At 45.2% G+C, this 20878-nt stretch overlaps 1 protein-coding gene across 1 annotated transcript; it reads right to left on the bottom strand.

The window, feature by feature from the left end:
• Positions 1 to 7716: 7716 nt before the first annotated feature.
• On the bottom strand, positions 7717 to 18165 carry LOC141082244 (uncharacterized). Its single transcript, XM_073566183.1, has 3 exons — positions 18071 to 18165; positions 10330 to 10398; positions 7717 to 10217 (listed from the first exon to the last, which is right to left on the bottom strand). Exon 3 carries the CDS (start codon positions 10063 to 10065, stop codon positions 9019 to 9021), a length of 1047 nt encoding a protein of 348 aa, XP_073422284.1. The 5' UTR covers positions 10066 to 10217; positions 10330 to 10398; positions 18071 to 18165; the 3' UTR covers positions 7717 to 9018.
• Positions 18166 to 20878: the final 2713 nt, after the last annotated feature.

The raw sequence follows: 20878 nt of genomic DNA, 5'->3' as shown, positions 1-20878 counted from the left end.
TCAGGTATAAGCATACTCAGGACAAATTGCGCAACAACTTTTGGGGTCCGATTTCTTCTGTTACCCATGGGAAAATTAAAAAAATTGGATCTGATGTAATTTCTTTGTGAAAAAAAGTTAAATGTTCATTTTTTTTTTTTACAAAAATTCCTGTGAAGCACCTGAAGGATTAATAAACGGCTAGAATATGGTTTTGAGCACCTTGAGGGGTGCAGTTTTTAGAATGGTGTCACTTTTGGGTATTTTTTTTATCACATAGACCCCTCAAAGTGACTCACAGTGACTTCAAACGTGATGTGGTCAGTAAAAAAATTATGTTGAAAAATGAGAAATCTCTTTTTAATTTTTAAATCTTATAACTTCCTAACAAAAAAAAATTTTGGCTCCAAAATTGTGCTGATGTAAAGTAGACATGTGGGAAATGTTAATTATTAAGTATTTTGTGTGACATATCTCCGATATAATTCCGATATTTTCAACATTTTTCAAAATTTCCTTTTTTTCACAATAAACACAAGTTATATCAAAGAAATGTTACCAATATAATGAAGTACAATATATCATGAAAAAAACAATCTCAGAATCGCTGGGATCCATGGAAGCATTCCAGAGTTGGCCGGTCATTATCGTGCAAACCACCCTCGGGGTAAAGGGTTTAAAACAGGTCTGGATGCACATGATGAGAGCATTATACTGCCTCTGTACAAATCCCTGGTAACACCACACATAGAAGTACCGTATACAGTTTTGGGCACCGGTGCCCAAGAAGGATATAATGGAGCAAGAGCGAGTACAAAGGAGGGCAGCAAAATTAATAAAGGGGATGGGGGAACTACAATACCCAGAGAGATTAGCAAAATTAGGATTATTTAGTCTAGAAAAAAGATGACTGAGGGGCGATCTAATAACCATGCTCTTCAATGACCCCTAAACGCAGCATCTCTTGTATCTCTTGTCGCATCCCCTCTCGTACAGACTCAGGGACGTGGAAGGGGTTTTGTCGCAGGGGGGGGTCTGATCCTGGGTCTCAACCTTGTGTTGTGCCAGGCGAGTGTACCCTGGTCTCCCCGAAAACATCCTCTGTCGCTGCCACAACAACTCCTCTGCCTGCTGTCTCTCCCAGGGGCCTAGGTCTTCACCCAAGTGTACCTGGTCCCATGTTTTAGACTGAGTCCTTTCCCCTAAGACATCCAGCAAGGGAAGTCCGGCTAAATCCTCTGCTTCAGGTGCACAGATGGCCACTACCTCTTCAGGGCGCTCCCGGTAGGGCTTCAGCATATTCACGTGGAATATGTGGATAACCCTGGGGTCGTCACAATCTGCGACATTATAGATTGTGTCGGCTATTTTCCCCACTACCTGATAGGGCCCCTGCCATGCAGCTTGAAACTTATTCTGCTTAGTGGGCTCTAACACCAGGACCTTCTGTCCTATTTCCAAAGTGCGCTCTCTGGCCCTCCGATCGTACCATACGCGCTGGCGCCGCTGGGTCGCCTGCATGTTCTCACGTACAGCCTGGGTCAGCTCCTGTAGGCGGTCCCGGAATTCCAGCACATAGGATACAATAGGTACCCCTTCTATGAGGCCCTCCCCTTCCCAGTGTTTTAGCACTAAGTCTAGGAGTCCCCTTACCCATCTCCCGTATACCAGCTCGAACGGGGAGAACCCCGTGGATTCTTGGGGCACCTCCCAATAGGCAAACAGGAGGTGTGGCAAGAATTTCTCCCAGTCCCTGTAGGTCCTGTTAAAAGTCCCAATGAGCTGTTTTAATGTCCCGTTAAAGCATTCACACAACCCATTGGTTTGCAGGTGGTACGGGGCGCTTCTAATGTACTTTACGCCGCACAGCTTCCACAGTTGGTTGGTCACCTCTGCTGTAAACTGGGTACCCTGGTCCGATATAATCTCCTGGGGAAATCCAACCCGTGAGAAAACCTGGAGCAGGGCGGCCGCCACCGTCTCTGCCAGTATGTTAGGTAACGCAACCGCCTCTGGATACCGTGTGGCATAATCTAACACTGTCAATATATACCTTTTCCCTGACGGACTGGGTTTGGCGAACAGCCCTATCCGATCGACCGCTACTCGGCTAAATGGTTCCTCCACAATGGGGAGGGGGCGTAATTTGGCCTTGCATCGATCCCCCCTCTTGCCAATGCGCTGGCAACTGTCACAGGTCTGGCAGTACTGATGAACATCATAGGTTACCCCCGGCCAAAAGAAGTTTTGTGTCAGACGATGCCTGGTGCGACTGACGCCGAAGTGTCAGGCCAAGGGTATATCATGAGAGATTCGCAGTAACTCCTGCCTATACTGCTTGGTAACTACCAGCTGTCGTTTTATAGTGGGGCTCGTCCCTGTGTGGTGCTGCTCTGTGATCCGGTAGAGGAGTCCCTGCTAACATACAAATTGTTCCCCTTCCAGTACCCCTCTCCCCTCCTGTGCCTTCCCACGATATTCCTCTAATGCAGGATCCTCAAGTAACTCCCTCTTAAATTCATCTGGGGTGGCCCAAGAAATGTGTCTGGCTATGGGAATACGTATAGGGCTGGGATGTCTTACCTGGGTCTCCTCTGAGTGTGATTCCGCCTCCGCAGCTCGAGCTTGTCTCCAGGTGGTCACAGGATATGTCTCAACCAGAGGGGCCACCGAGAATGCAGACAACATGGGCCACAAGTCATTTCCCAGCAAGACATCTGCAGGCAAATTCTCCATCAAGCCGACCTCAACAAGGCCATCCCCGACTCCCCAGTTCAGGTGAATCCTGGCAGTGGGTAGTCGATGTATAGCTCCCCCTGCTACACGGACTGCCACTGTCCGGTCCGTCTTCTCTTGGTCCCGGACGAGATGAGGCTTGACAAGGGTCAAAGTTGCTCCGGAATCTCTTAGTCCCTGCATACGTTTCCCATTAACCCACACGACCTGTCGATGCTGTTGTTGATTATCTGCCCGGGCTGCCTGCACGGGGTCTACTTCATGCAGCACTTCCTCCATCTCTTCCACCCCTTGGTTAGTCGTAGCTCCCAATGCCGGGTCAGCTTCACCTTGGTAGCAGTGTACAGCAGCCCAGCTGAAGGTAGCTGTTCCCGCCTTTGGCCACTGGGTATGCTGAGTCCGGTTGGGACATTGTCTTTGCAGGTGGTCCAGCTGACGGCAGGTGTGACATCGCGCCCCAGGGGGACTGTGGTAGGCCGGGTTTCCAGCTGGTCCCCCTATAATCTTCGGTGGTTTGGGGCCCTCCAGGTCCATGGGCGGGCCCCTAGTGACCATCTTTGATCTGGACAACTGCGGCCTCCTGGGATCATGATGTTCATCGGCCAGACGAGCGGCTTCCTCAAGAGTCGTTGGCCGCCTGTCCTGAAGCCATTCCTGTGTCTCGGGGGTTAGTCCATTAAAGAATCGTTCTAACAAGAAGAGCTGGAGGACGTCCTCCTTAGTGGTTGCTTGGCTCCCTTGTACCCACTGTAGCAGTGACCGCCGTAATTTACAAGCCCATTCAGCGTGGGTATCGGTTACGCATTTTATAAGTCCGCGGAACCTTTGGCGGTATGCCTCTGGTGTCAGCGCATACCGGGCCAAGATCACTTCTTTGATCCGCTCATAGTCCATACAGTCCTCATCAGGTACCGTGCGATAGGCGTCTGCCGCCCGGCCTGTCAGCTTGCTGGCCAGAATCTGAACCCGTTCCTCCGGCTTCACTTGATGAAGGGCACACTGCCGCTCAAAGTCCTGCAGAAAGCCATCAATGTCTTCCTCTGCCTCCCCCAACTGTCGGAAGGCATTATACTGGATCTTTTTGTGGCTTACTGTTGAAGGTACCTGGTCGAAGGCCAGAGCTCCCCCTGCTCGCTGACTCTCCTCTCTCCGCTCTGCCATCTCCATCTTGGCCAGCTCCACTTTGGTCCACTCTGCCATCTCCATCTTGGCTAGCTCTATCCTGGTCCGCTCGGCCATCTTTTCCTTCAGATCAGTACGCACATCAGCCATCACCTCTCGTATGACCTCTACTGCAGGGTTTGGGCCATAGAACGCCAGTCTGTTCTTTACCTCCCTCTGGAATTCGGTCTCCTCCATGTTCACATTGGGGGGCGCTGCACTGTCGTGTTCAATGATGGCTGCTATCAAATCCACTTTTGTTTTGTTGCTGGCGATCAACCCTCGGGCTTCCACCAGATCTTTTAATGTAGTCCTCTTTAACTTCTGGTAGTTGTTTTCCATTCTTTCCTTTCCTCCTGTAGAAGGGGTATCATATCCCGCTGTCTGCCACGAGTGTAACGGGGTCTACCAAGCTGGGGTACCTCTTGCAGTACCACCCCGTGTTTTCAGAGGTCCGATCTGCGTTGGCTGGAGTCTGAATGAATGACGCTGGCTGGAATTCCTTGGTTACATGGGCGCATATAAAAGATCACTGCTTCTCCACGTATTTCCAGTCTAAGGCTGGTTTCACATTTGCGTTTTTTTGCGCTGGAAAAAATGCATACGTGCGCATGCGTTTTTTCCCCTATATTTAACATGGGTGCGCATACCTGCGCGCTGGCATGCGCACGTATGCGATTTTCATGCGCTGCGTTTTTTTGGGGTGTGCGTTGGTATTTTCCAGATGCAGCATGTTGCATTTTTTGGCCCTGCAAAAAAGCGCATGCGCACGTATGCGCACGTTTTGCTCTAAAAATGGCCATTATAGCCTATGGGTGCGCATATGTGCGCATTGGCATGCTTATGTATGCGTTTTTTTGCACATGCGTTTTTTTTTGTTAACCATGGAATTTAGGGGTTTGGGTTAGAGTTAGGGTTAGTTAAAGGGGTTTAGGGTTAGGGTTAGGGTCAGGGTCAGGGTTAGGGTTGGGGTTAGGGTCAGGGTTAGGGTTAAGTATGGTTTGGTTAAGGGTTAGGGTCAGGGTTAGGGTTAGAATTAGGGTCAGGGTTAGGGTTAAGTATGGTTTGGTTAAGGGTTAGGGTCAGGGTTAGGGTTAGGGTTAGTTAGGGTTTAGGGTTTGGGTTAGGGTTAAGTATGGTTTGGTTAAGGGTTAGGGTCAGGGTTAGGGTTAGAATTAGGGTCAGGGTTAGGGTTAAGTATGGTTTGGTTAAGGGTTAGGGTCAGGGTTAGGGTTAGGGTTAGGGTTAAGGTTAAGTATGGTTTGGTTAAGGGTTAGGGTCAGGGTTAGGGTTAGGGTCAGGGTTAGGGTTAGGGTCAGGGTTAGGGTTAGGGTTAGAGTCAGGGTTAGGGTTAGTAAAGTCATGGTTTGGGTTAGTGTGAGGGGCCACCTAATGTTGGAAAAAAATGCAAACGCGGTAAAAACGCACTAAAAACGCATACAAACGCATAAAAACGCTGCGTTTTTTTCATGCATGCTCATAAAAATGCTTGAAAAAAACGCAGCAGTTGTATGCTTTTGTATGCGTTTTTTCAATGCGTTTTTTTGCGGGAAAAACGCGCTGCAAAAAAAAGCAAGTGTGAAACTAGCCTAACAAACGTTTTACTGACAGGACACAGAATATATCACACAGATACAGAGGGCAGGCCAATAGAAAAGCGGCAGGCCAGAAATACATTACAAAAGCCGCAGGTGGCCGGAGCCTGCCGATGTTTACTGTGGGAATTACAAAGGTGGGGGGAGGGCGGACAAAAGGAGAATATCGTGTCCCCTCTGCATCTCACCAGCTACAGTGGTGGTTTATGTAGCCTGGGTAAAGCACAATATTGTTTTGAGAATCGCTATTTCTAACTGTCCCTCACAGTCTTCAACAGCAGCCTAAAGACAGAAAGGGAAATCTAAACTGCCCCAGAGCAGACCCCAAAGCAATAGGCAGCCCCCAACATATAATGACGGTGAAGCAAGATGAAAAAACACACAGATAGAAAGATAGGCTGAGCAAATGATGGGGCCCAAGCTAACTAAATAGGACAGAAGAGAAAAGCTGCTGTCTGCAATCCGCCAATACCCTCTCAAAAACAAGAGCCAACAGACTGATAGGGAAAAAAGCCCTGAAGACGCTAGGCTTCAAAAAGACTATATCAGTACTCAGGTATTATCTGAAGACAGAGCAAAAAGGAATTCAGCTCACCCAGCAGGGAAAGGCAGAAATCCAGAAAAACAAGGCAAAACAAAACCAAAACACAAATGCAAAAAGTAGAGCAGAAAACTTAGCTTTTGAGGAGCAGGAATCAGACTGGTCTCCAAGAATCCCTCAGAGTAACCACCCGCAAGGCAGAAGGGCGTCGGCTGCCTTATATCCAGTCAGCAATCCCAGTCACCCAGTCATCATCATTCTGCTCAGGTGCTTTGTAATCAGCCTCACTACCTTCCTTCACCAGAAGAGGGAGTTCATCAGACCTCAATGGTGAAGGGGAAAATGAACTCACAACATAGATCCATTTTATAAAACTAAATTTTGCAGATGATTCCCGCCCTAGAAAGGGAACAGCGAATGCTGGAGTATTGAAACACGCTTTTACACAACCTTAAGAGAGATTTTCCCCAAGATAGCACTGAAGCACACCGTTCACATCGCGGTTGTAGACTTCCAACCTCTGGACCGTCAATTCTTCAACGCCAAAACATTAGTAGCAGCAGTGGTGGAAGTAGAAGAAGCAATTTCTGTCTTTGACACTTTTTTAGGCCAACGCTTGATGTGGGTTACTTGCTTACGTATTTTGGCCAAAATATTAACTAATACCTCTCATATTTTCTATATGTGTTTTTTGCACTTTATTTTTCAGGGTGCAGTTGGGCCCATTCGGTCTTGTAAACTGTGGTGTCTGTTCACATGGGATGCGTTTGGATGGTGCTGGGAGCCCGCCTGATCTAATAGTATGGGCGTAACTAATAGGCTGTTAGCCTGGATGCTGTGCATTACCATTGTGTGAACAGCGCCACATACAAGTCTTCATTGTGCATTAATATACCAAGCAACCGCCCCTCCATACATTGGTAGGTTGTGAGCGGTTGTCTCATCAGTATTCTTGCACCTGTGTTGCCGCCATCCTAACTATATGGGCGCACTCACCCTGATAGTGCATTTGTTTGGAGGTCTGGGCAGGTAAGCATCTCTGCTTTTCGCTGTTTTTGAACATTTGCCTGAATTTTTATATCTACGCATGATTTACACAAATTATATTTTCTTGTCTTAACTCTTTACTATTTAACATTAGAAGCTGTGTATTTTTGTAATTATTTGTATGTGCACATGATTAATTACCACTTCTGTCTCTGTAAAAACAATCCCCTTTAACCCCTTTCTGACATCGGGTGTAACTGTATGCCGATGTCGGACTCCCTCCTTTTGATGTGGGCTCCGGCGCTGAGCCCACATCTTTTCTCGCACATGATGGGCCAGAAATCCCGCACATAGGTGACCCTGTCACGTGATCGCGGGTCACTGATGGGTTGGCATGACAACCAGAGGTCTCCAGCAGACCTCTATGGTTATCACTGCCAGATCCTATGAGCACTGCCCAGTGGTCGGCGCTCATAGCAAGTGAGCATCTCTGCTACATGCAGGTGATCTGATCATTGCCTGTATGTAGCAGAGCTGATCAGGGTTATAGCAGCTTCTAGCCTCCCATTGAGACTATTGAAGCATGCCTGTGGAGACATTGGGTGGTCAGAGGGCACCCCGGTCCGCTGGCTGAAACCACAGTGATCAGGGATCATCCCATTGAATGCTCTCCCTTTAACATGGGCATAACGCTACTCAGACAACACACAGTGAGGGTAAAACAGTGTGGCAATGCTTTATTGTACCACAAAACAGGCAGATAACACATAGAACAGTCCCAGCAAAATACCCAACAGAGTCTCACCCTTCCACTGATTTGCTCCCAGGGTCACTACCCCACCTGTGGCATGCACAGAGAGGAGGTAACGACAAGCGTAGGAAGATGACAATCCATTCAGTCCATACAAGGTAAAAGGCCAGTTGATCCGAGGATCACAACCTGGCTTCTCCAAACGTATCCATGGTTCAGCGATGGTCAATGGAGCAGATCTGTATTCATCCAACCAAGGCTGAAAACCCCTAGGTTGTTTCCTGTAGAATGATAGATCCGTGTCCCTTGTGATGTAAAAACTATACGAAGTATAAAGTTTGAAGTCTGGGATCTGCCGATATGTGGCTAGTTTTCTGTTTCGGATAACATGATACATGATTTTAGTGTTTTTTGTCTAGTCTCACTTGAACATAAATCAATATTAAATAGTCTCCTGATGAGTCCTCTTGGTGAGGACGATGAAACCCGTAGAAATGAGAGGCTTGGAGAGTGAGTGTGCATACGTCACTTCACCCCATATACTGAAATGTGGAGTATATGTTTTTTCAATTAGTCACCTTCTGATTAACCTTCAGGGGGTGAATTATGGGTATAGTGTTATATTTGGAATTAATAAAGTTTAGTTTTATCCTTTTGTCAGCAAACATGAGGAATGACAAGAGACAACCCATTTAAGAAGATTCAATTTTGGTTAAAACTATTCCAAGATTATAAACATAAAAAAGGCTTCTCCCTATGTGACGTCTCTGATGTTTATTAACAGCTGATTTCCAAGCATAATATTTCCCACATTAAGAAAATGAAAACGGCTTCTCCCCTGTGTGACTGCTCTGATGGTGATCAGGAAGCGCTTTCTGGTTAAAATATTTCCCACATTCTGAACAGGAAAAAGGCTTCTCCCCTGTGTGGGTTCTCTGGTGAGGTGGCTCAGTGGTTAGCACTGCAGCCTTGCAGTGCTCTAGTCCTGGGTTCAACTCCTACCAAGAACAACATTTGCAAGGAGTTTGTATGTTCTCCCCGTGTTTGCATGGGTTTCCTCCCACACTCCAAAGACATACTGATAGGGAATTTACATTGTGAGCCCCATTGGGGACAGCGATGATAATGTGTGCAAACTGTAAAGGGCTGTGGAATATGTTAGCACTATATAAAAAGAAAGATTATTATTATTAGTAAGATTCCATTTCTGGTTAAAACATTTCCCACATTGTGAACAGGAAAAATGGCTTCTCTGATGTGATCAAGATTTAGCTTCCATTTAACATGAAAGAAGTTTCTCCCCTGTGTGTTATTTGGTGCCTAACACAATCTGATTTAGTGCAAAAACATTTCCCACATTCTGAACATGAAAAAGGCTTCTCCCCTGTGTGAGTTCTATGGTGATTAACCAAATCTGATTTCTGGATAAAACATTTCCCACATTCTAAACATGAAAATGGCTTCTCCCCTGTGTGAGTTCTCTGGTGCTTAACCAAATCTGATTTCTGGTGAAAACATTTCCCACATTCTGAACAGGAAAAAGGCTTCTCCCCTGTGTGAGTTCTCTGGTGTCTAACAAAATGTGATTTATGTGCAAAACATTTCCCACATTCTGAACAGGAAAAAGGCTTCTCCCCTGTGTGAGTTCTATAGTGATTAACCAAATCTGATTTCTGGTTAAAACATTTCCCACATTCTGAACAGGAAAAAGGCTTCTCCCCTGTGTGAGTTCTATGGTGATTAACCAATTGTGATTTCCAGTTAAAATATTTCCCACATTCTGAACAGGAAAAAGGCTTCTCCCCTGTGTGAGTTCTATGGTGATTAACCAATTGTAATTTCCAGTTAAAACATTTCCCGCATTCTGAACAGGAAAAAGGCTTCTCCCCTGTGTGAGTTCTTTGATGATTAACCAAATCTGATTTCTGGTTAAAATATTTCCCACATTCTAAACAGGAAAAAGGCTTCTCCCCTGTGTGAGTTCTATGGTGAGTAACAAAATGTGATTTATGTGTAAAACATTTCCCACATTCTGAACAGGAAAAAGGCTTCTCTCCTGTGTGAGTTCTATGGTGATTAACCACATCTGATTTCAGTGTAAAGCATTTCCCACATTCTGAACAGGAAAAAGGCTTCTCCCCTGTGTGAGTTCTTTGGTGTGCAACAAAATGTGATTTCCATGTAAAACATTTCCCACATTCTGAACATGAGAATGACTTCTTTGCCTTAGGAGCAGTTTGTTTTTTAATGCCTCTTTTGTGATTTTGATTTCCCTTAGTAGTCAGTAATGAATCAGAAGATGGGACCTGTTTCATAGGATCAGATGACAGATCTTTGCTGTGAATGGATGATGATATATCTGGAGTACTGGCATTCACTTCAGTTGTATCTTGTAGGATCTCAAGATCATCAGATTTCAAAATTGAAGATGTCAGCTGTCCCTCTGATCTCCTGGTACAGTCATCTGCTAAGATAAAAACATTTATTTATAAAATATGCTTGAGTTTTATATTTTTTAACATTTCTACTTAAACTGTCCATAAAAATGGCAAGCTATGTAAAAAGATTTAATTATTTACCAAGACAATGACAGTTCACAGTCTAATAGGAAACCTTGTTGGATGAACCTTGTTGGATGTTTGTTCATTCTGCCTCCCAAACATGGAATAAAAAGAAACCAATCAATGTTATGTAGGCGAAAATAATACCAATTCTTATCTCACAAAAACAAGTCCCCAATCAGGTCAATCATCTGTCATTGGAAAAACAGAGATTCCCACACTATTAGTGGCTCAAAGGCTGCTGAAAAGCAACAAGGTTTCCATAAACCAATCCAGCAATATTCGCTCTCACTTCTGAGTCTTGCAGTGTGCGCAAACAACATTTAGGATCCCTGTATTTAGCAATATTATAGTGAGAAGAATCCACTTAATTTTTGGTGTGTGCCTCCTGGATCACAATCTGGGCACTATGTGCTGGGTAATAAAATGGCAGATGTGTAATTTTCACTCTCCAACATCCACTATTCATTTCCAGAAAGTGGCTGTGGAGTCAAAATATTCACTCCTCCTACACACATGGTCAAAATTGTTGGTACCCCTCGTTTAATAACAGAAAAACCCACAATGGTCACAGAAATATCTGTAGTAATAAATCAAAAATCTATGAAAATGAGCAAATGAAAGTCAGACATTGCTTTTCAACCATGATTCCACAGAATTAAACATAAATAAATAAATCTCATGAAATAGGCCTGGACAGAAATGAAGGTTCCCTTAACTAAAATATTTTGTTGCACAACCTTTTGAGGCAATCACTGGAATCAGACGATTCCTGTAACTCTCAATGAAACTTCTGCACCTCTCGACAGGTATTTTGGACCACTCCTCAAGAGCAAACTGCTCCAGTTCTCGTGTTTGAAGGTTGCCTTTTCCAGATGACATGTTTCAGTTCGTTCCAAAGATGCTCATTAGAATTTAGGTCAGGGCTCGTAGAATGCCACTTCAGAATAGTCCAATATTTTCCTCTTAGCCATTCTTGCGTGTTTTAGCTGTGTATTGTGTGTCATTATCCTGCTGCAAGACCCATGACCTGTGACTGAGATTCTAGGCACCCTGTGCCATATGCAGCAAAGCAGCCCCAGAACGTAACAGAGTCTCCTCCATGTTTCACAGTAGGAACAGTGTTCTTTTTGTGAGATGCATCATTTTTCCGTCTGAGAACATAGAGCTGATGTGCCTTGCCAGAAAGTTCCATTTATATCTCATCTGTCCATAGGAAATTCTCCTAGAAGCTTTGTAGCTTGTCAACATGTAGTTTGGCAAATTCCAGTCTTTTTTTTATGATTTTTTTCAACAATGGTGTCCTCCTTGGTTGTCTCCCATGAAGACCACTTTGGCTCATGCAACGACAGATGGTGCGATCTGACACTGATGTTCCTTGAGCTTGAAGTTCACCTATAATCTGTTTAGAAGTTTTTCTGGGCTCTTTTGTTACCATTCGTATTATCCGTCTCTTTGATTTGTCATCAATTTTCCTCCTGCGGCCACATCCAGGGACATTGGCTACAGTCCCATGGAGCTTACATTTCTGAATAATATGTGCAACTGTAGTCACAGGAACATCAAGCTGCTTGGAGATGGTCTTATAACTTTTACCTGTAACATGTTTGTCTATAATTTTCTTTCTAATCTCCTGAGACATCTCTCTTCTTTGCTTCCTCTGGTCCATGTTGAGTGTGATACACACCATGTCACCACACAGCACAGTGAGTATCTGTAGCCTCTGTACAGGCCACTCACTGATTCCAAGACTGTAGACACCTGTGATGCAAATTAGTGAGCATACCTTGATTTACACATTCTGTGGAAGCTTGGTTGAAAAGCAATGTATGACTTTCATTTGTTCATTTTCATAGATTTTTTACTTATTATTACTTTTGTCAGATTCAAGTTATTTCTGTGACCATTGTGGATTTTTGTGTCATTAACAGAGTGGTACCAACAATTTTGACCACGTGTGTATAGATTATAACCCTCAGTGAATTAATTAATTACATGGAATTACTTTATGGGGATTTCTACTATTTTGGTTTTCTGTCGTTTTTTTTCATATTAGGGCTTCTGCATATGGTGTGTCCAATCTCATCTGGGATCTGTTCCTGCTGTCCAGCTGGAGTAATCTGCTCCCTACTTCAGCCAGTTGTAAAGTACCACACCCTACTAAAGCGCAAAGCACATGGCCGGAATCTGCCAGATACAGCGCTGTTCTCCTCTGGTTCAGTCCTCTGTGCTCAGCTTGCGGCTTGTGTATTTGTTTCCTGTTGTGACCGTGGCCCGTTTACTGACTGTTGTGTCTTCTGATTCTGTCCTTCTGGTTCTGACCCAGCTACCTGACTATTCTTCTTGGCATCTAACACCACAGAATAGCAGGTAACACCATGGTCCAAGCCTAGGGGTCCCAGTGTAAGTGCAGATCCACGTAATGGTGTTAAAGGGCGATGAGCAAGGCAATCCTGGGGATATGGAAAGCAGAGAAGATAGAGCCAAGCATGTTCATGGTGGACATCTTTTGAGCTGCCAGGTGACCATGAACAGTGCTCCCAATATATTTTGTCTACAAACTATTCCAGCAAGATCTGCATTCAAAAAGCTAAATGGCGCTCCTTCCCTTCTGAACACTGCCATGTGCCCAGACAGTAGTGTACAACCGTATGTAGGGTATTGTGAGAAGCTGGAAAATAATTTGTAAGATCCATTTGTTTCCTATTATCCTGTGTGAATAATTTGTCACCACATAAAGTGACACACGTCAGATATTAATAATGGGGCCTGATTAAGAACACAAAACTGGCTGCGGGAAGAGGTTAAATTAGAGGATTTTGGACACTACTGTAATCAAAAACTGTGACTATAGACAGTAACATCTACTGAAATGATCAAACTGCACAGTCTCCATCAGTAATAAATGAGTAGCTAGTGGTGAAACCTCTCTGGGGTAATTATTATTCATTTCTATAGCGCCCATTAATTCCATGGTGCTGTACATGAGAAGGGGGTTACATACAAAGTTATAGATATTGTTAACAGTAAACAAATTTACAATGACAGACTGGTACTGAGGGGAGAGGACCCTGTCCTTGCGGACTTACATTCTACGGGATAGTGGGGAAGAGACAGAAGGTCGGGGGTGCAGCAGCTCTGGTGGTGATGAGGCGGCAGAATGGTCATTGCAGGCTGTAAGCTTTCCTGAAAAGATGGGTTTTCAGGTTCCGTTTGAAGGAACTGAGGATGGTGGATAATCGGACGTGTTGAGGCATGGCATTCCAGAGAATAGGGGATATTCGGGAGAAATCTTGGGAGGCGGTTGTGTGAGGAACGAATAAGTGTGGAGGAGAGTAGGAGGTCTTGGGAGGATCGAAGATTATGTGAGGGAAGATATTGGGAGATTAGTTCAGAGATATAGGGAGGGGAAAGGTTGTGGGTGACTTTGCAGGTCAGTGTTAGTAGTTTGAACTGGATTCGTTGGGGAATTGGGAGCCAATGGAGGGATTTGCAGAGGGGGGAGACAGGGGAGTGGCGAGTAGAGAGGTGGATTAGTTGGGCAGCAGAATTGAGGACAGATTGGAGTGGTGCAAGAGAGTTAGCAGGGAGGCCACAGAGGAGAGTGTTGCAGTAGTCAAGGCGGGAGATGATGAGGGCATGTACAAGAGTTTTAGTAGATTGAGGACTGAGGAAGGGACGGATTCTGGAAATATTTTTGAGTTGGAGGCGACAGGAGGTAGCAAGAGATTGGACGTGTGGTTTGAAGGACAGGGCAGAGTCGAAAGTTAAAGCGGATTTCATGTGCTGGAGAGAGCATGATACCGTTTACCATAATAGATAGATCGGGTAGGGAAGATATGTGAGATGGAGGAAAGATAATGAGTTCAGTTTTATCTACGTTGAGTTTTAGGAAGCGAAAGGTGAAAAAGGAGGCTATGGCTGATAGACACTCTGGGATTCTGGACAGCAGAAAGGTGACATCTGGGCCAGAGAGGTAGATCTGAGTGTCGTCGCATAGAGATGGTACTGGAAGCCATGGAACTTTATGAGTTGTCCTAGGCCAAGAGTATAGATGGAAAAAAGTAGGGGCCCCAGGACAGAGCCTTAGGGGACTCCAACAGAGAGGGGGCGGGATGAGGAGGTAGTGTGGGAGTGGGAAACGCTGAATGTGCGGTCAGAAAGGTATGAGGAAATCCAGGACAGGGCAAGGTCTTTGATGCCAAGGGAAGAAAGAATCTGTAGCAGTAGGCAGTGGTCAACTGTGTCAAAGGCAGAGAACAGGTTAAGAAGGAGGATGGAGAACTGTCTGTTAGCTTTGGCTGTGCGTAAGTCTTTAGTACTATTGGTCAGTAATTTTGGGTTGAGGAAAGGACGGATTCTGGAAATATTTTTGAGCTGGAGGCGACGGGAGGTAGAAAGAGCTTGGATGTGCGGTTTGAAGGACAGGGCAGAGTCAAAGGTTACTCCGAGGCAGCGGACTTCCGGTACTGGGGAAAGTGTGATGTCATTAATTGTTTTAGTTAGGTTGGGTAAGGAAGATCTGTGAGATGGAGGAAAGATGATGAGTTCAGATTTGTCCACTAATCTTCACTCTCCTTCGCTATCCCCAAACCCCTGCACCTTCAAACCAAATAACTATCTCCCCTTCTCTCTTACCCTCCCACCTCGCTTTATCTGCAGACATACTCCTTAACCTCAGACCTATCCTACTAACTTACAATACAAGACGATCACTCTCCTTCACCCACCTGCTTTCCCTTTCTCTGCTTCTTCTCACTGCTGGTGACATATCCCCCAATCCTGGCCCCCCCCTGTCTCATACATCCCACTAATCCTCACCCCTATCTTTCTCACACTAAGAGAAACTACTGCAATCCCTCACACTTAAAACCTGTGCCACTGACCCCCTCCCTCCCGCACCCTCTTTCTGGAGCACTTTGGAATGCTCGCTCCATCTGCAACAAGCTCCACGTGATCCACGACCTCTTTATCTCCTGCAACCTTTCCTTCCTGGCCCTCACTGAGACCTGTCTGACACCCCCTGACACGGCCTCCCCGGCCGCACTGAGTTACGGCGGTATCCCCTTTACCCACACTCCTCGCCCTGGCAACAGACAATGCGGAGGAGTGGGTTTCCTCCTTTCTAAAAACTGCTCCTTCAATCCTATCCAACCCCCACCCTACCTTATCCTCCCTTCTTTCGAGGTTCACTCTGTCCGTATTTACTCTCCCTCTAATCTCTAAATGGCTGTCATATACCGACCACCGGGCTCAGCCACTGCCTTCATCGACCAATTCTTCACCTGGCTCCTCTACCTTCTCTCTTCTGACATCCCAACCATCATCATGGGGGACTTCAACATCCCTATTGACACCCACCAGCCAGCAGCCTCCAAACTCCTGTCACTTACCTCATCCTTTGGACTTACTCAGTGGTCCTCCACAGCCACCCACACAGATGGACATACATTAGACCTCATCTTCACCCGCCTCTGTTCCCTATCTAATCTCACAACCTCTCCCTTCTCCCTATCTGACCACCATCATACTTGTGCATGTCTTCGTCATCTCCCGCCTCGACTACTGCAACATCCTTTTCTGTGGTCTCCCTGCTAACACCCTCGCACCTCTCCAGTCCATCCTTAACTCTGCTGCCCAACTAATTCATCTCTCTCCTCACTACTCTTCCGCTTCTCCCCTCTGCAAATCTCTTCACTGGCTCCCATTCCCTCTGTGTATCCAGTTCAAACTACTAATACTGACCTACAAGGCCATCTATAACCTGTCTCCCCCATATGTCTCTGAACTCATCTCCCGATACCTTCCCTCACGTAATCTCCGGTCCTCCCAAGACTTCCTTCTCTCCTCCACACTCATTCGCTCCTCACCCAACCGCCTCCAAGACTTCTCCCGAACTGCCCCTATTCTCTGGAATTCTTTGCCCCAACAAGTTCGACTATCAACCACATTTGGATCCTTCAGACGGAACCTGAAAACCCACCTCTTCAAGAAAGCCTACAGTGTGCAATGACTCCGCTACCTCCTTCTCTCTCACCACTACCGGTGATATCACCTCAACCAACACCGGAACTGCTGCAACCCGCGAACCTACTGTCTCCTTCCCCACCATCCTGTAGCATATAAGCCTGAAAGGGCAGGGTCCTCTCTCCCCTCTATATCAGTCCATCATTATTAGTTTGTTTACTGTAAGTGATATCTGTAATTTGTATGTAACTCCTTCTCATGTACAGCACAATGGAATCAATGGTGCTATATAAATAAATAATAATAATAATAATAATTAGTGGAGCAAAAATGATGATGGCAAATGTAAGCATGGTTAAAGAGCAGAGTAAAAAAACAAACAAGTAAAGTAAGAAAGCAGTGGTTAGTCTTACCGTTTGACCGATTTCTGGACTATTTCTGGTATATTTCTCATGTATCACTTTAAATATGTCACTTTAAATGATGTCATATCTGACCAAGGTCATTTCTGACCTTCTCTGTTCAACTTATACCATTCAACTGTCCATGAAATGAAGCCAGGTGAGGGAGGGAGGAGGAGGGAGTTGGAGGACGGTTTACAGCAGGGGGCAATTAACAGATAATTAGAGCAATGGGCTCGGTGATTTCACAATCTAAACTATAGTAAGGTCCAATATTTTCTGTCAGATGAGTTTCAAGAGGAAATATTACACATTTATAGCAAACTATGTATAATAGTGCAGAGCTGAGATGTCTTAAAGGGAACCTGTCAGCAGGATTGTGCTCAGTAACCTACAGACACTGTCAGGTCGGCACCGTTATACTGATTACAATGATACCTGGTGATGAAATCCGTCTTGTGGTTGTTGTTTAATCTGGATCTGTAGTTTTCAGTGAATGAGATTCTCGTGCTCTAGGGCGGGGCTGTGGGCGGGGCTTTATGTGGTGCACTGATTACATATTCATCTGTATTGGCTTATGACAGGTCGCTGACCCCTCACTGACCTGCCCCCATTATTACATAATGCATATAATAGTGTTGATATTATTGTTGATAATGCCTATAATATTGTGGCTACTGTGAGGCTTAGAAAAAAAATTACATCCAGCAAGATGTCACCGGCGATGGCGGCGCCTGCACAGTAGCATCTATAAGTAAGAGATAAAGGCTACTGCACAGGCGCCGCTGGTGACATTTTACTGGATGTAATTTTTTTCTAAGCCTCACAATAGCCACAATATTATAGGCATTATCACCAATAATATCAATGCTATTATATGCATTATGTAATAATGGGGGCAGGTCAGTGAGGGGTCAGCGACCTGTCATAAGCCAATACAGATGAATATGTAATCAGAGGCCCACATAAAGCCCCGCCCACAGCCCCACTCACAGCCCCGCCCCAGAGCACGAGAATCTCATTAACTGAAAACTACAAATACAGATTACACAACAATAAACCAGAGTTGCCCTCAGTTATGGTGGACCATTGGAGCTACTATGGATCTTGCAGAAGATTAGAGAAAATAATATTGCTCCCCAATTCAGGAGAGATTGTGAAGTAATCTGAATTCCTTAGGATCAAAACAATGTAATTGGCTGTAAGTTCTATAGAAAAGGGCTTTCAATGCCCAAAGTCATTTGAACAGTTTTGGGTGGAGGAGAATGTTGTGGTCTAGAGGCAAAATGGTGATCATGGTAATACGGCCGGACTACACCACCGATAAAGCAGCCATAGCCGGTGACTGAGAGGAATCTGTGACTTCTCTGCATTCAGTGGTTACTACTCACCTGGGTAGTCATATGTGGGAATCTCCTCTTTACACCACTCATCACCCCTCACATATGTCTCTGTAGTATTAATATGGGTCAGATCTTCACCCTGAAACAAATATTGTAAAAGTCACAGACAGATGGAGAAGTCCCATCTATGATCAGCTCTAATCCTGCCATCTCCACCGCTCTCATTACACAAGTATAAAACATATAATACCGGGGGATAAAACAAGACTGAGCACAAGACCTTCACAGCCGTCTACACATCATAGGGGAGATCTCCTGACACCTTCTCTCCATCTACCTGATGATCCTGAGGAGCACTGGGATCTTCTTGGTTACAGTCCTGTGGAAGAAGAGGACGGGGACATCTCTCTGGTGTTGTCCTCTTACTGGATAGATCTGGAGGAAACACATACAGGGACTGAATTCATTCTCTACATACAGATAATTATAGGCCGTGTGTATTTAGTCCTGTCTATTACCTGGAGATGTGAGGGGCTGGGGAACCTCCATTATGACGTTCTTGTACAGATCTCTGTGTCCTTCTATATACTCCCACTCCTCCATGGAGAAATAGACAGCGACATCCTGACACCTTATAGGAACCTGACACATACAATGATACCGTCATCCCCCCGATCCCTTCATTGTGTTACTGCATAATGTCCCAGCATTCCCAGCAGTGTCACCTCTCCAGTCAGCAGCTCCATCATCTTGTAGGTGAGTTCTAGGAGCTTCTGGTCATTGATGCCCTCATGGATCAGGGGGTGAGGTGGAGGCCCCGTAATTGGGCTCAGGGGTCTTCCCCATCCCTCAGACACAGGGTCCTGACAGCGATCACTAGAGGTCTTCTTCACCACTGTGTAATCCTGGTTATGGAGAGACACATTAATAAATCTCACTACCGACATTTCCAGAGTCCTCACCTCTTCAGTTCTGTCCATCTGTTATTCCCATAGATAAGAATGATGTAATGTGACGTCATCAGAATCTCTCACCTCTCCAGTGAGACGGAAGAGGATCTCTAGGGTGAGGTGTAACATCCTCTTCGCCATCTTGTCTCTGTCCATATCCATCCTTGATGGGTAAATCAGGAAAATTCTCTTTTGTAGAAGATCTTCACTGAGAGGATCCGATATTGTAGAGACCTGAATGAGAAGAAGATGATCCGATGTAACATCATAAGAATCCTGTGTAATAATACAATTACTGGAGATAATAAGGGAAACATATGAGGAGATTTATTATCTTACAGGGTTTAGTTTTCTCCCCTGACATCTACTAATAAAACCTATATATTTAGGCCACAGACAACAAGCAGTTTCCTCCTCGGAGTTGGCAGCTGAACACGTTCCTCATAGACTCATCTTCCATAACGCTAATTCTCGTCTCATTACCGACACTGGAATCGGCATTAGCAATACTGCAGGAGAGATTCATTACATGCGACATGAGAAATAACTCCTTCATGATGAGGACGACATCTTCATCTTCTACTGCGGCTCTAGAGACAGATTTGGCCAGAGTCGGTCACTGCCTCCATCCCCACCGGCCGTCTATATGAAGGTTTCCCGTCTTCCCCGCACTGGAATCTTCTATCACGTTAGATCTCAGCTCTGATTCACACAGAAGTTTCACACATCTCCAGTTCCAGACACTGACTGAGAGACTCGGCCTCCATTTTATCTGCCAAACCACACCCCTGGGAATGGGACATGTAAGCAGTCATTCAATCCCATCACTGGAATGGCCTAATAACTCTCTCAGCACTATATGTGCTGAAGTATTCTTCCGAGCTCACATCACCGCAGCTAAGAGCCACGATGACACATATCTCCCCTCAAGGACTCGTCCGGCGCCCATCTTACACCCCCATACACATTAGACTAAAGTTCCATGAAAGCACTGATTTCGGGGGGTTTGGCCGACCATATAATGTATTTGAGGGCCTCCCGACAGATGATGTCAGGGCAGAGAAGGATCTGACATCCTGAATTTCAGAGGATAATCCGTTTGTTCTTCCTGTAGATAATCCTCCTCTAGAGAAGTCTGGAGGCGACTCTCTCATACAGACCACAGGAAAGCTGGAATATTTGTGTGTATGGGGGAGTCGGGAGAGATGGCCGTCTGCCAAATGACCGTTCAGCCAACTCTGATCTCATGTGTATGGGGCCGTTAGTATTACACTGACAGGCAGTGATGATACACGGCACTACAGTAGTACAGGGCATCACCGGAGCCATCAGAGGCTTGTATGTTGTATGATCGCACTGATCAGAGGGGTTTAAAAAAGGTTTAAAGTGGAAAAAAAAAATCAGTTTTAGCAACAAGAAATATCTGTTACTATATGGAAAGCAGAGACACTGCACAATGTTAGTTACGTCACGTCCATAACTACTTTATTATACTCTATTATCCTGTACACAGTGGAGTAGATAGAAATCACAGATCCCACAGCAATAGCTGGAATTGGACCCTCCAACGTAAAAACAAAAAAAAATCTCTGTCTCTATCTATATACACTGTTCAAAAAAATAAAGGGAACACTTAAACAACAGAATATAACTCCAAGTAAATCAAACTTCTGTGAAATCAAACTGTCCACTCAGGAAGCAACACTGATTGACAATCAATTTCACATGCTGTTGTGCAAATGGAATAGACAACAGACGGAAATTATTGGCAATTATCAAGACACCCTCAATAAAGGAGTGGTTCTGCAGGTGGGGACCACAGACCACATCTCAGTACCAATGCTTTCTGGATGATGTTTTGGTCACTTTTGAATGTTGGTTGTGCTTTCACACTCGTAGTAGCATG

Source organism: Dendrobates tinctorius, unplaced genomic scaffold (assembly GCF_039654945.1).
Source record: "Dendrobates tinctorius isolate UK_male_01 unplaced genomic scaffold, ASM3965494v1 ptg000017l, whole genome shotgun sequence".
NCBI classification, from domain to species: domain Eukaryota; kingdom Metazoa; phylum Chordata; class Amphibia; order Anura; family Dendrobatidae; genus Dendrobates; species Dendrobates tinctorius.
The sequence above is the reverse complement of the archived record's forward strand: the minus strand, read 5'-3'. Positions and strand labels throughout refer to the sequence as shown.